Raw genomic sequence first — 13,420 nt, forward strand, 5'->3', positions numbered from 1 at the left:
TTAAATTACCAAGAGTATTACGCCGCAGCCCTCCAAACTCATCCCAAGGTTGTGGGAACTGTTCAAAAATAATTTTCAAAATATGATGAAAGATGGCTGCCTGTTGAAGGTGTCCTCCAAACTCACCGTGGCAAAGGGACCTCTTCTGTCCACTTGCTGCTTTTGTCAAGTCAAGTCAAGTCAGATTTATTTTTAAAGCGCATTTAACATGCACATAGTGCAATCCAAAGCGCTCCACAAACAAGACACAAAACAACAAGACAAAAGATGCCGGATGGAGCGGTGTAGTCGCCAGCGTACCCATGACATCAAGACAAGACAAATACATTTAAAAAATAACAAATACAAAAAATGCCGGACAGAGCGGCGTAGTCGCCAGCGTACCCGTGACACAAGACATACAAGACAGACAACAAAAGAAATAAACAAATAAAAAAAATAAAATATATTTTAAAAGGGGAAAAAGTGATGTTAAAATTAGTCCAATTTCCAAACCAGCTGAAAATGTCCAAGGGCAATGATGATCCGTGAAAACTGCGCACAGAGCTGTGTCTTTACAACCGATGCAATGCCAACAAAGTTCTTTAGCAACTGACCAACCCGGTGAATTCACTGGCAGTCTGGAGATAACGTTAACGTTAGAAGCTAGGCCTGCTAGACTGCAGTCTGGAGATGATGGAAGCACAGTCCAAAGTACTGAGCGATCGTGTAGATCCGCAATTCGGTGGACTTAACAGCGACTTTGTTGCTCCGTGAGAATGCAGCTCTTCACCGTTAACGTTAGTTTGCAGTTGGCAAGGCAGCTCGCAGGTCAGCAACAGCTCGGCGGGCACGGTAGATCTTTCGCAGAGTAGAGCCTAGGTCCGGCTGTCCCGAGAGATCCACTCAACCAGACAGTGAAGTGCACTGTTCACGGATGGATGGAAGGATGTCAGAGGCCCAGTTAGTCTGCAGTTGGCATGGCAGCTCGCAGGTCAGCAACAGCTCGGCGGCCACGGCAGATCTTTCGCAGAGTAGCCTAGGTCCAGCTGTCCCGAGAGATCCCCTCGACCAGACAGTGAAGTGCTGCACCGCTCACGGATAGATGGAAGGATGTCCGATGCCCAGCTAGGGCAAAAGCTAGCCATAGCAAGCTCCCAATGGACAAATCTCAACGACATCAGCTGACTTAGGAGTAAAAAGGACTAAGAATAACACGAAAACTATCAAAAATAGCATAAATAAATAGGGTAAACATTTAACTAGACAAACCAATACAAAAAATAAACATGACATTACATAAAATTACGAACATTACATAAAAACAAACAAAAACATGATGCCAGACGGAGCGGCGTGTCTCGCCAGCGTCCCCGTAACCTAGCAACTTTGTGTTATTTTCTGTGGTATGTCGCTAACCCAGAGGGCTTTGCTGAACACCACAATAAAGCTTTTATCTATAATGACTCTCCCTTTCTCATTATCTTTAGATGTATGCTCTTTGAAAAGAGAAACTAAAAAAAACATTCACTTCTGCATCTGAGCATGTCAGGAAATGCTTGTCCAATTTCAAAATGACAGAAATGGTATAATTTGAATCAACTTAACTGCACAACAGGTACCAAGTAAGTATCGTACCAATCACCTCTCAATTTGCCTATCACCCAGGCCATCAGTCTATCTGTAAATCATTTCACCAATCTACTTGCTTGGTATGAATTCATACCAAACATTTACAGATCCCCTAATCCATCCGCAGAGCCTCACTTTCATCACTATTTATGTGAGCAGGTTTTTTTTGAGCCGTCTCCCGTCTGTACCTCAGACTGTCTGGCTCTGCTCTCCTCGACGCCTTACGAAAGCAATAAAGTGGGATTAAGTTTAGTGTCTGTGGTGTGCTGGGGGTGAGGTCGCCGAGCGAGCGGAGCTTATTAGCGAGCGGATGTGTGATCAAGAGTGACTAAAAAAGAGGCTCTGACGCTTTTTTGCCTGTACACACGCCTCAGGAGTACAGGAGATGGAGGCAGAAAGAAAAAAGGAAAGAAAAAAGAAAGAAGGAATGAAGGAAGGAAGAAAAAAGAAAGAAAGACAATGGAAATATGACGATTGAAAAACGGAATTAAAAGAAATAAACAAAAAGTACGGTAGACACATGGACAAAAATAAAGAAACAACTTAAGCCTGAAGAGAAAGAGGTGGTCTCTTGACATACTAATGAGACATGTAGTCCATATGTGCCAGACATACTGCAAGGAGAACCATACATTTCCTCCCATTCCCTATAAGATGCTCTATAAAACCAACAAACGAGGAGTGGGTCGATCCCTCTCACGGATACCTGGTGAAACATGTGCTGTGTAAATGAGAGTATTCCTGACACAGAGAAGGCAGGATTATTACCCTTTCATGCATTACACCCAGCTGCTCAGACTGAGAATGCTTCGATCGAGCCAATTAAACCCAGGAGACTGGGAGTGAAAGCGGAGAGCACCAAAACTGCGCACCAGAAGCACAATAAGAAAGCATCGCGAGCAGTGGTGAAATGCTGAGACTGTCTGTGATGCTATCCCAAGGCCACGGAGCCTTGTGCCCAATGCATCTGCGTTAGACAAGAACCGCCACTATTCAGACAAGGACAAATGTCTCTCGACGGCAGAGGGAGAAACAAAACGATTTGTAGCAGTGCTCAGGCACATATACCATGCAGAGGTGATACCACCTAATGAGTTGGGGTGTTTGCAGTTGCACCGTGTCGACAGAGATCAGCTAAAAACAACACCAGGCAAGAGCTTAGCCCTCGATATACTCCGCAGCACTCCCAAACCTCACTAGCAGCACCAAACATGCATGGCAAGTTAACTCCGCAGCACTGCCAAACCTCACTAAGCAGCACCAAACATGCATGGCAAGTTAACTCCGCAGCACTCCCAAACCTCACTAAGCAGCACCAAACATGCATGGAAAGTTAGTGTCATATGAAAGAATGACCCTTTATTCGCTCTCGTCTTCGATTTTCACTCTATTTTATCCATCTATGTGGTCAATGGCACCTCCAGTCCACTGCAGCCTCAGCCGTTAATACGCAGCGCATTTATTCATAAAACATGATCGATACACAGGGCTAATTGGAGGCCTCAGACTGGTTCCTGTCGTTCGGCACTCTATGAATATTAATGAGCTTCTAGATGCCAGCAAAGGCGAAGTCTCCCTCAGGAGGTCAAAACCAATTAAGGTACGAGGCAAGAAACAAGATGCAAGGCTTGTTTAAATGGCGCCGCAGATCAAACAATAGTGGCCAGACAGATCTGGTTTTTAAGGTGCTGTTCTGAATATGCTTTCTCCCTTATCATAAGTGTTACATGAAACAGCCCCCCTTCATTATCTGACAATAAATATTAATGCTCTCAGTCTGAGCTTTTTTAACCTCTGCTGGTTCATCTACCTTGCATGAGGCATAGTCTGGAAATGAGGAAATAGTATGTCTATCTCTTCAATCTTTCTCTGGCATCTTCTCATTTTACCCCCTCATCAAAAAGCACACTACAGGTTTTAATCCTATTGTTTACTATTGGCAACAGAGAAGTACACTGAAGGTCAGCAGAGTTTTTCTCATGTCGATTTTTCCTGCTATCTTAAGGCTTTGCTGCTTTGGGAGCTAACGATAGCCCATGCCGGTAAATGCAGAGAAAATTGAATTGGTTATTATAGATGGTCTCAGACAATCGGCTCATGGGAGCAGGGGAAAGCAATCCTCTCTGAATTCCAATAGCCCAGTGGAGTCGCTACTCTGGCTGTCCGTTCACTGCAACTCCTCCGAGGTATTGTGTGTGTGCAGAGATGTCTCCCGTGGGAGCCTTAATACAACTGGAATGATCTACAATGACTGACTGCCATCACACAAAAGGCTTACAGGCTTCTAAGTGGATGGTTGTCTACATACATACTGTAGTAGCTCATGTTAATGTATGATTATATACACCTGTTCAAAAATCAGCACATGCCACATGCAAGACACATCCAAGCAACGACATCAGCCAAATTGAAAATCAATCCCTTGCATTCAATTACATAGAATGATATCCCTTTTTTCTTTTCCCTCTGAACTAGAACTCTCTAGAACTATTGTAATACATACCCCAATTATGGATGTTCTCTTCAATTCTAGACCTTTTTTTCAACAAAACTATAACTCTAAACCCGTGTCCCGATCAACCACTGTGACTGAACAACACTGGGGACTTTTCTCAGAGGCTCTGAGGTTTGACACATCTCGAGTCTGGGCTGATGTCTGATGTCTACGCCCGCCGCAGATCTGAGCTCACAGCCCTGAGTGCAGAGAGAGAGAGTGAGAGAGTGGTGGCGGGGTGGTCGTGATTCAGACTGAAAGCCACCATCAACGCTTTTAAGATAAGCCGTAATTCACTTACTGTGGAAATCACTCATTGTTTTCATTTGACTGGGACAAAGGGGGCTCGTCCGGGATCATTTATGGGGTGGGATGGATGAGATAAATCTGTCTGCCCCTAGTCCCTGCAAAACAACACCGCCGCCCGCTGCCACCACTGCTGCCACCCTTAGGAGCAGGGGAGAGCAAGGAGGACGATGGAGCAAGGAGGACGATGTCTGGAGGATGTCTGGCTGGAACGAATTGACATGCACTCAGCAGTCCTTTTAATTTCTCCTTCCCTCTCCCCTCCCTCTGCCTTTCTCTCTTCCTCTCTCTCATCCTCTTTTCATATATTCCATTATGTATCTCCCTTCTCTTTATTCCCTTTCCATTCATTTGCCGTCCTCTATCTCTCTCTCTCTTCTCCATTTCTCTTACTAGTTTTTATTTTTTTCTAAATGTCTCTCTCTCTCTCTCTCCATCCTGTTTTTGGCCTGTCTGTAATCTATGTTACTGGAATTGCACGGCAGAAAAACAGGTTTAAAATGCTGTGTTTGTCGAGTGGCATGACTAATAGCTGTGTTTGGAAGTTGCCAGAATGCCGCTGACGATGACGAGGGGCATTGCGGGGATGAACGCTCCCATTGTGGGTCCACTGCCCCCCCCCCCTCACACACACACACACACTCTCTGACACATACACACACACACACACACTCTCTCTCTCTCTCTCTCTCTCTCTCTCTCACACACACACACACACACACACAGGCTTCTTATATTTCTCCTGCACCACCTATGGAAAGGGAGCTTCATAAATCCCCAGGTGAATCTGAGTCCTCTGTGTCCCTCGGTGACGCCACTGGCACACTGCCAACACACTTACTGCCTTCTCTTTCTCTCTCTCTCTCTTTCTTTTTCTCTCTCTCTGTTCATCTACCCTGTTTGTTTTCTTTTCTTGTATGTATTCTTCAGTTCTTTCAGTCTCACACTCATGCACTCATTATCTCTCTGCCTTGCTGACACACACACACACACACACACGCATACAGGGAGAGAAAGAGAGAGTGCCAGTTCCTCCTCTTCATTTCCCCTGTGTCCACTGAAAGACTAGCACTCATCCAGCTGGTACTCAGGATTGGTTTCACTGCAACACCCCCAAAAAGACAAATCGATGCGAGCACCATTACCCAAGACAGAATAGCCTCCAACCCCAGAAATAATGCACCAACTGGAGGAGAAAAGGAAGGGACAAGCAACCCATAAAGCAAACAAAGGAGACTCAATGTATAGCACACAGTCTATTACACACAGTGTAATTACACACAGCAACCCAGCACAGCACGACTAGCTACATGTATGTTACAACATGTAAAAAATTAGGTTTCTAGGCCAAGTTTACTTGCGTATACAAGGAATTTGGTCTCTGCATTTATCCCATCCGTGAATTAGTGAACACACAGAGCACACAGTGAACACACAGTGAGGGGAAGCACACACTAACCCGGAGCAGTGAGCTGCCTTGCTACAGCGGCGCTCGGGGAGCAGTGAGGGGTTAGGTGCCTTGCTCAAGGGCACTTTAGCCGCTCCTACTGGTCAGGGATCGAACCGGCAACCAAGCCCTTCGGTACCAAATCCTTCGGTACCAAGCCCGAAGCTCTAATCAGTAGGCCACGACTGCCCCATGTAGTGCCACAACGTTAACTGGACTCTGTACAGACTGCACCACACGGTGCCGTAGAGAAAATGAAGGAAACAAATTGTGTGTTCCTCAGGTGCTCAGGTGTTCTAGCCAGGTGCTAACAACACCAGGGTCAGGGGTTAAGTGCCTGGAGAAGACAACGCTGGCAAAGAGCACCTGTGCAAGACTAGCTGGATAGGAGCATCTGCTACATGCACAGAAGTACATGTGGAGGCACAACACAGAGAGGGTGAAGATTAGAGAGGCAATCAAACAGCACTGCACATCGCAGACTGTGGTGATACTGCAGGAGCTGCTACAGCGGCGCTCGGGGAGCAGTGAGGGGTTAGGTGCCTTGCTCAAGGGCACTTCAGCCGTTCCTAACTGGTCGGAGTTCGAACCGGCACCCCTCCGGTTACAAGTCCGAAGCGCTAACCAGTAGGCCACGGCTGCCCAGTCCAGCAGGCAAGAGCAACACGGGATCTGGACCAACCTTGTACTGAAAGAGGAATAGGCCGCAGAAGAGGCTGTAGAGGTCGGCAGTGAGCAGGGAGAGGTTGACTGCAGTGGCACTGGTCCTCTTGATGACCACCGGCATGAAGCTATACAGGCCAAACATGCAGGCACTGAAGCCAATATACAGCAGACCTGTGGCAGAAGAGAAGGAGAGAGAGGGGGGGGGGAGACGGTAAGAGCAGTAGATTAATGAGAGAACCATTTCTACAGAGACAGGGGCAAAGCCCAATAGACATTTTTGATTTTCCAAGAAATCCAAAATAACTCTGTTGCATCTGTTTGTTTGCGTCAGCATCATCACAATCATTCGAGGACGCTGTCTGCAAAACCCAAAAGGTCAGATTGCCAGACGGCAGCTGTCACTTCAGCCCCGACACACACACACACACACACACGCACACACACACGATCACGGCAGCCATAGAGACAGACAGAGCAAAAGCAAGACCTGCATTCTGCCTCCATTTATGGCCACTTTAGGATATTGACCATCAGCACGCCACTGGTCAGGTATTTTCACAGATGGCTTCTCTCCCACAGTTTCTCATTTCAAAACAAAACTCTCACCTCAGGTGGCCTTGAGAAAGTCCACAAAAGGCACTTTTCAGTGTACTAAGACATCATATCATCATAATTTCACATAATTGACACTAATACCTTATCATTCCCCCTGACTTATAATTTCGACTATGATTTGGATGAGGGAACAATTAAAAGTAAATGGTGTTAAAATGCTCTCGTTGTAATGAAGTTGTCTTTGGCTAAACAGACGAACTTAATTAGGACGTGACATTGCTGGATTAGTAATTCACCCGCTGAGAGACAAACAGACTGACAGATAAACTAATCATCTTTTTTCATTTTCACTGAAGGATATAAAAGGTCAAATGATATCTGTAATATCAGGACGGGTATTGGGCTGTCATCTCCATGTGCGCAAGCAGAGGGAATAATGGGAGACTATGAGCAACCAATCATGTCAATTCGGACGGACAGGTGGGGGTGAGTATGAGCGGTGTCGCCTGATCATTTTTGTTTTCACCCAGTGGCGGTAATGCTACCGAGTGGGGAGCCTGTCATTAACTGGCCCTCTCATTCCTGTTCGGTTTCAGTTGAACTGAAATCTGCACAGGAAGGGAAGGCTGTTGCTTCTGCTGCTAGACTCAGACACAGACAGCCCCCAATGGGAATCGCAGCAGGACGAATAACTGTCGTTTGTTTCCAAGCGAGGCACTGACGCCGCTTATCTTAGCAAGGGCTGTCATTTTGGAACATCATTTCCACGACTGATGGAACAATTCAATTTCAATGCAACCCTGTTATGTTCCATCTGATAGATTACTATTTCAGCACAAGGCCATTTTAAAGATATCATCATTCTAAAATAGCAACCAATCATCAACAGGTTCAGGGAAAGCATTCAGATTGGCTTTTGTCTAGCCTAGAATTACATTTTCACTTAGCCTGATGTATGCATAAAATTATAACACTGTGTTTACAAAAATTGTAGAAATATTTTTTTATTGCTACTGCTATTGTAAACTTTGAGAACTGAAATAAGTTACTGTATTATAATGTTCAAACATACAAGAACATACATTTTATTTATCATTATTGCACAAACTGCTTTGACCAAAACTGCAAACTAAAGTGCATAGCAGTGAAGTCTTATGTGTAAGACCTAACTTACACAACCTAAATAAGAACATCTGAGATTAAAATAATTCAGAGCAAACACATAGCATAGACTGTGTTTGGCTGGTTGCTATGACTACTCAAAGTTAAAGTCTGAAGGCTTGGACTTGGACAGTATGAGATGGCTGCATGTAAACAAACCATGAGGGTCAAGTGAGGAGTGGTGTAGCAGGCAGGCCAGCAAATAAACGCTGAAAAATAATGTGTGCACATGTACACACACACACACACACACACAAACACACACACAGACAAACATCCACACACACACACACACACACACACACACACAGCTTCTTTCTCTCCTTCCCTATCTCTCTCTGTCTCATCTCTCTCTCTATTTCCCTCATCTCTCTCTCTCTCTTTCCTGCCTGTGCCTTAACTTGTCACTCCTCTTCCCATGTCCTTCTCATGTTATGTCTCCTCCTCTTCCTCTTCTCTCCCTCTCCCCCCACACACACACATACACACCACAAACACACAAACACACACGTACATACACACCACACACACACGTCATACACATACAAAATGTACACTCAGGGTGTGTGAGAGGGTCCTTGAGCCCTCTCCTCCCATAAATGTTACATGAGCAGACCCTCATTACTTTTCTAGGCCAGCTCACAAATGGCTGAGGGGGGAGAGAGGCAGGCATGCTTTTGGTATGAGCTGAGCAGAGATGAGCTGCCATGATCCTGGCAGTGGCCAAGCCTGCTAATGACTAAAGGCCCTGCGGCCACCAGTAGACATGGGGGAGCCCCGGGGGAAGTGAGGCGCATGCTGTCACCGCCCCCAGGACGGACCACACCACACGCCCCACCGGAGAGACATGGATGCAGCGTTTGGTCGAAACAGTCTTGCCCTTTAGAAGATGTCGTTTATGGGTTTTTTTTTTCTTTTTAGATTTCCAAAAGGCCCTAGAGTTAGAGTGTGTGTGTGTGTGTGTGTGTGTGTGTGTGTGTGTGTGTTGTGTGTGTTTGTGTGTGTGATCATGTTTACAGCTCAGCATGATTCTGGCACCATGAGATTCAGTAAATGACTGGTACCTATCTGCTCTGCTGTATTGCCCTGTATTCTACTGTTCTTCCTTCTCATTCGTCATGCTTTCTTTGCTTCTATCTCTCTCCCTCTCTCCTTCCCTCTCTCCTTTTCTCTCCCTCTTCCTCTCACTCTCCTTCCTTCCTTACTTACTTATTATGGGTTGGTTTTAATGTTACCTGGTTTCCTTTTTGACTGTCAATAAAGGAACCTAGGAAAGTCAGTCTCTCCTTTTCTCTCTCTCTCCCTGCCTCTCTCCCTCTCTCTTTCCTTCTCTCTCTCCCTCTCCCTCCCTGAAAAATAATTCAGTGGAAATGCATGGATTCAATTGCTTCCAGTAGCAACAACTGGAATCCATTAATTTCCACGGAATTATTTTTGGAATCTGACCCCTTATCATACCTGTTCATTCGTACTCGTCGCTCGACTTATCGTGACTAAATTCAAGATGGCGTCGAACGGTAAAATTCCTTAAGGTACTGTCTGTATAAATCGTCTTGTAAATAAACTACCAGTGCTTTTTCAAAGTTCTCCATGTCTCGTTTTAAATGGCAAGGCCCTCGGAAGTCTACCAATGAAGTATGGAGCTACTTTGAGCCTCGTAAATGGTATAAAACAGTGATTTATTTGCATGGCTAGGTCGATGCCCGAGGCACCACAACAAAACACTGTTGGTAGCATTGGCTAACTAGCGCCAGATTTCTGAGTGCAGGGGACAAGCTGAGGTGAGCTATGAGACATACGTTCACACTCGGTATCATGTTTAAAGACACTTTAGGTCAAAATCACACCGGAATTATCCTTTAATATTTCAAATTGGCATTGAATGCCTTCGTAGGCTACAGTAACATCAAAATCAATTCTTTTCACTGAAGTGCTTTTGAAGTGAGACAGATCTGAGTGAAAAATTCATCATGTTCTTGAGAAAGCCTTCATTTGGAGAGGCAATGCTTGGCCAAAAAACATAACAAGTCTTGACATCTAAAACATCAAATGAGCGATGGACAGCTTCTGACAATGGAGAGATTGGTGAGTCATCGGCTGAATGGCCAAAAATTGCCTCTCCCTACCCACCTGGATGGTGATGCACCTAACTGCATTCTGGATAATATATATCTGAGAAAAATGCCCAGTCCATTTGTTCATTTGATGCAATTATTCGTCATTTGCAGTTGCCCCAAATGGGCCAAAACGTCCATACATCCTGCATGGGGTCTGCTCACGCTTACATCAGTTGAGTTGGGGGAGAGGAGTGAAGTGGGAAGTAGGGATGAACAGAAGGGATGAATGGAGGAGTGTAAAGTGGGAAGTAGGGATGAACAGAAGGGATGAATGGAGGAGTGAAGTGGGAAGTAGGGATGAACAGAAGGGATGAATGGAGGAGTGAAGTGGGAAGTAGGGATGAACAGAAGGGATGAATGGAGGAGTGAAGTGGGATATAGGGATGAACAGAAGGGATGAATGGAGGAGTGTAAAACTGATGTCCACTGGGATGAACAGAAGGGATGAATGGAGGAGTGAAGTGGGAAGTAGGGATGAACAGAAGGGATGAATGGAGGAGTGAAGTGGGAAGTAGGGATGAACAGAAGGGATGAATGGAGGAGTGTAAAGTGGGAAGTAGGGATGAACAGAAGGGATGAATGGAGGAGTGAAGTGGGAAGTAGGGATGAACAGAAGGGATGAATGGAGGAGTGAAGTAGGGATGAACAGAAGGGATGAATGGAGGAGTGAAGTGGGAAGTAGGGATGAACAGAAGGGATGAATGGAGGAGTGAAGTGGGAAGTAGGGATGAACAGAAGGGATGAATGGAGGAGTGTAAAACTGATGTCCACTGGGATGAACAGAAGGGATGAATGGAGGAGTGAAGTGGGAAGTAGGGATGAACAGAAGGGATGAATGGAGGAGTGAAGTGGGAAGTAGGGATGAACAGAAGGGATGAATGGAGGAGTGAAGTGGGAAGTAGGGATGAACAGAAGGGATGAATGGAGGAGTGAATAGAAGGGATGAATGGAGGAGTGAAGTGGGAAGTAGGGATGAACAGAAGGGATGAATGGAGGAGTGTAAAGTGGGAAGTAGGGATGAACAGAAGGGATGAATGGAGGAGTGAAGTGGGAAGTAGGGATGAACAGAAGGGATGAATGGAGGAATGAAGTGGGAAGTAGGGATGAACAGAAGGGATGAATGGAGGAGTGAAGTAGGGATGAACAGAAGGGATGAATGGAGGAGTGTAAAACTGATGTGCACTGTCACTCACCTATCTGCCAGTCCCACTGCACCCTCAGGAGCTGCTTGTGCTCCATAATGGCCCTAAAGAGAGAAGGAGAGAGAGGGATAGAGGGAGAGAGAGGGAGAGAAAGACAGTCAGAACAGTCGGTTATGCGGGGGTGAAGAGGAGCACAACAGAGAGAGGCAGAGAAATCAAGGAGAGAAATGGACAAAAGGTGTAGGAAGGAGGGCATTGGAGTAAAATCACATTAAGAAAACAAAGGGGGAAAAAAACAACCCAAAAAGGAAAGCATCTCCGGTTTCGGCAGGCCACCGCGGAATCACCGGAGAGAGACGCGCAAAGACAAATCTCTGCTGTCAGGGCGGAAGTGCTGACGATCGCTCGACCTCCGCCGGCGGAACGCTCTTGCTGTGACAGGATCATCAGTTTCTTGGGGAGGCCTCTCGCTTTCCTGGAGAACAACAGCTACACAGCAAGCACAGCTGCCTGTGTGTGTGTATGCTTCACGTGCAAGACAGGGAGGAGTTATACCGTTGTCGTCACGGTGACATGTTACCTAGGTTACGGCCACATCTGTATGCTGCTGCATCAGGAAGAAGCAGTGGCGCGAGGCGCACTCCACATGCTCCGAACATTTGTCTCTGCCTACAGGAGCAAAAGTGTATGTGAGCATGTGTGTGTGTCTGTGTCTGTGTATGTGTGTGTGTGTGTGTGTGTGTGTGTGTGAGCGTGTGTGTGTGTCTGTGTATGTGTGTGTGTGTGTGTGTGTGTGAGCGTGTGTGTGTGTCTGTGTCTGTGTATGTGTGTGTGTGTGTGTGTGTGTGTGTTCCTGAGTGTATTTGTAAGGTGTACTGTATGTTTACATGTACATGTATAAGTACTGTGCATAAATGTTAGGCACTTGTTAAAAAATGTGAGGATGATTTAAAAAATACAAATGGTTCCTGTCAATTCTCAGCCAATTCCCTGTATTTTTTTTTATCTACAAGTAGTCTGATGCCTTGTTACTTTCTTCCTTTAAACACATATTATGTCTCTTCATAAAGTGCCTGAAAATCTAAATACTGTATATTTAATATTGACACACTAATGGCTGTTAGAGTAATGGCAATCAGCTAAAGTGCCTAAAACATTTGCACAGTACTGTATGAGTATGAAATGTGGGCCTGAGCAAGTGTTGGTGTGTGGAAAGAATGTGTTTATGCTAATGTGTGTGTGTGTGTGTTTACCCCCTTAAGGGACCTCCATCTCTGATAACTCAAAAAGATAGATAGATAGATAGATAGATAGAGGCCACAAACAAGTCTGTCAGTCCCAAATGGCTGCTGAAGGCATTCTATACTGCTCTGATCCGAACAACAATAAAAAATGCATGGACCCCATAAGGAGCTACTTGGCACGCAAACACAGAAATCATCCACAGCGCTTGCTGGACACGAGCACACATGAGACCGCCCAGAAGACCCTGACTACAGCCAAATGAGTGTATAATTAACGTGGAAGTGCCGTTTGTGGGAGAGCGGAGCGTGCTGCTGGTGAGTGGCTCAGTCCCAGGGGGACCTGTTGATGGCCGTGTGGATGGCACCCATCCCCGGGACCCAGCTGGTGAGGCGACGACTGCATTCAAAGCCCAGAGTCTCTTTTGAGGAACAAAACCTGGCAAACGATTGAGTGCGGTGGAAATATAGCCATAAAGATCTGAAGCAACAGTCTAGCAGTCCAGTTGGCCTCGGAGAGTTTGGCTGGGGACATTTTTGTTTGGGGGAAGTTCAGTGCTTCTCCAGCCAGTAGCTGTCGCTAGTATGGGTGGCATTTCACTGCTGACATGTTGTGAGAAGCTTTCAAGGGAGTGGAGAAAGTTATACCACCAACATGCTGACGCTGACTGCCACACATT

At 45.8% G+C, this 13,420-nt stretch overlaps 1 protein-coding gene across 1 annotated transcript in view; it reads right to left on the minus strand.

The window, feature by feature from the left end:
* The window catches only part of slc35f1 (solute carrier family 35 member F1), a 103,617-nt gene that overhangs the window by 10,510 nt on the left and 79,687 nt on the right, over nt 1–13,420 (minus strand). The window contains exons 6-7 of the mRNA XM_076272943.1: nt 11,551–11,603; nt 6,541–6,695 (exon numbers count right to left, since the gene is read on the minus strand). Of these exons, the coding sequence (XP_076129058.1) occupies nt 6,541–6,695; nt 11,551–11,603 (208 nt within the window). The remainder of the gene's footprint in view (nt 1–6,540; nt 6,696–11,550; nt 11,604–13,420) is intronic.

Source organism: Alosa pseudoharengus, unplaced genomic scaffold (assembly GCF_046254945.1).
Source record: "Alosa pseudoharengus isolate Yale_2024_CS ecotype anadromous, Long Island Sound unplaced genomic scaffold, YU_APseudo_1.1 YU_APseudo_1.1_scf_7, whole genome shotgun sequence".
Taxonomy (NCBI): Eukaryota; Metazoa; Chordata; class Actinopteri; order Clupeiformes; family Clupeidae; genus Alosa; species Alosa pseudoharengus.